The sequence below is a fragment of the Cyprinodon variegatus genome, unplaced genomic scaffold (assembly GCF_000732505.1).
Source record: "Cyprinodon variegatus isolate N-32 unplaced genomic scaffold, C_variegatus-1.0 Scaffold1178, whole genome shotgun sequence".
Taxonomy (NCBI): domain Eukaryota; kingdom Metazoa; phylum Chordata; class Actinopteri; order Cyprinodontiformes; family Cyprinodontidae; genus Cyprinodon; species Cyprinodon variegatus.
In genome coordinates this window covers 110,361-112,277 of record NW_015151631.1, presented here as the reverse complement: position 1 = coordinate 112,277, position 1,917 = coordinate 110,361, and the positions used below count along the sequence as shown (strand labels likewise).

The window sequence follows — 1,917 nt, the reverse complement described above, 5'->3', positions numbered from 1 at the left end:
ATATGGCAATTGCCATACTGCCACACTTGTGAAAGTAAAATCTGTTGCACTGCAAAAAAATTAAGTAATTTCTTCTTAAATTAAGTGCATTTTTTCTTGAATTAAGGATTTAAGTGAGACACTTTGCCAATGGAACAAGACAGTTTGCACTTAGAATAAGAAAAAAACAATTGCATTGTCTTATTTCAAGTGCATTTTATCTAGATACCTTATTTTAAGAGTAAAAATACTCATTCCATTGGCAAATCATCTTATTTACCTGCTCAAAATAAGGGTAAATACCCTTAATTTAAGAATTTTTTAAATCATTTTGAGATCATTTTTGCAGTGTGGGCTCTTTTTGGCATCAAGACAAATATTTTTATTGCCACATTGCGAGACAGGACAAAAAAGGGTATCTAAAGATTATTCAATTTTTGATAATTTCTGCCTTTTTTCTCCTGAACTCTCTTTCAGGTTCTTCAGTTGCTCAGCTTAAAGCTACGGATCCTGAGGGCGAGCCGCTCATTTACGGGGTTTCAGGAGAAGAAGCCATGAGGTATTTTTCTGTGAACAAGGACACCGGTGTGGTCTGGCTTCGACAGCAGCTCGACCGAGAGGTACAAACACACCGCCTTAACTCTGCATGGATGCAAAGTGAATGCAGCACGGACTAAGAAAATAACATGTTGAACAAAATAGAAAGTAAACCACCGAATGACGGAAGAGAAGTAAACGCATCATCTCCCCGTCATTTGAAAGGTGGCAGGAAGGCGTGAAAGTTTTTTTTTTATGTTCTGCACTCTTCCTGTGTGTCACTTCTCTCTGGAAATATGATGCTGATGTCTCTTTTTTTTCCCCACCAGACCAAGTCAGAAATGCAGGTCGAGTTCTACGTGAGTGACATTCAAGAGGTATGTGACAGATCTGATCTGTGATTATAGTGTCACGTCTTCACACATGCTGACATTGTGAATATAGCCTGACTACATATCACCTCCATTCTATCTTATATGACATCTGTCTCACTTAACAAAGTCTATGTGCAAAAATAAACTGACTTTTAGCCTACTGCCCCTCTGGTCAGTCATAATTTAATGCAGTTTTTTTCTCCTTTGCTGATTAAAGCCGTTTTATATTTATTGCTTATCTGTTTCCTCCCTCAGGTGGTAAAAGATACAGTAAATATTCAGATTGGAGACGTGAATGATAATGCACCAAACTTCCATGGGCAGCCCTACACTGTTCATATACCGGAGGTAAGAAACACAACAACTGGGGAAATAAACACAATTTAGTTTTTTTTTAACCTCTAGTGCTCTAAACTGCCTTTTGCTGAAAATGTAAAGACAGATTTCTATACTTCAAAATCTCTGGTTCCTCGTAAAGCTGATGTAGACTTTCTTACAAAAGTGTTCATACAATATATTTTGAATATTTTTAATCATTTATCACATCTCAAACACACACTATACTGCAGGGATCTTCTCTTCCAGTCCTCGATATCCGATGTCCACCATCTTTTTGATGTGTCCCTGCTTCAACACACCGGAGTCAAATAATGAGGTCGTTAGGAAAACTCCAGAAAACTTAACTGCACACTGAGAAGGTGTGCGGAAGCAGAGACTCATCTAAAAGGTGAAGGACACCAGACGTGGAGGAATGGGGTGGAAAATCCTGTTTTACTGTATTTTTTTTCCTGTAACAGCCCAATGGAAAGTAATGCTTAGTTGGAACGCTGAAAAAATATATTAGAATTGTGAGACAATTAAAGTTTTTGGGGAGGATTTTCTTTTTCCGGGTGGATCATCTTAATAAGCAGAGATGGGAAATATCGAAGTACAAATACTTAGTTACTGTACTCAAGTAGATTTTTCTGATATTTTTACTTTACTACTTATTTTTATGGCGACTTTTTACTTCTACTCCTTACATTTT

The 1,917-nt window shown here is 37.2% G+C and overlaps 1 protein-coding gene across 1 annotated transcript in view; it reads left to right on the top strand.

Moving 5' to 3' along the window:
- Window positions 1-1,917, top strand: part of LOC107101961 (cadherin-23-like) — a gene marked incomplete at its 3' end in the record, with an annotated part of 164,952 nt that overhangs the window by 77,580 nt on the left and 85,455 nt on the right. Inside the window, exons 4-6 of the mRNA XM_015401062.1 lie at window positions 457-599; window positions 846-893; window positions 1,146-1,238. Of these exons, the coding sequence (XP_015256548.1) occupies window positions 457-599; window positions 846-893; window positions 1,146-1,238 (284 nt within the window). The remainder of the gene's footprint in view (window positions 1-456; window positions 600-845; window positions 894-1,145; window positions 1,239-1,917) is intronic.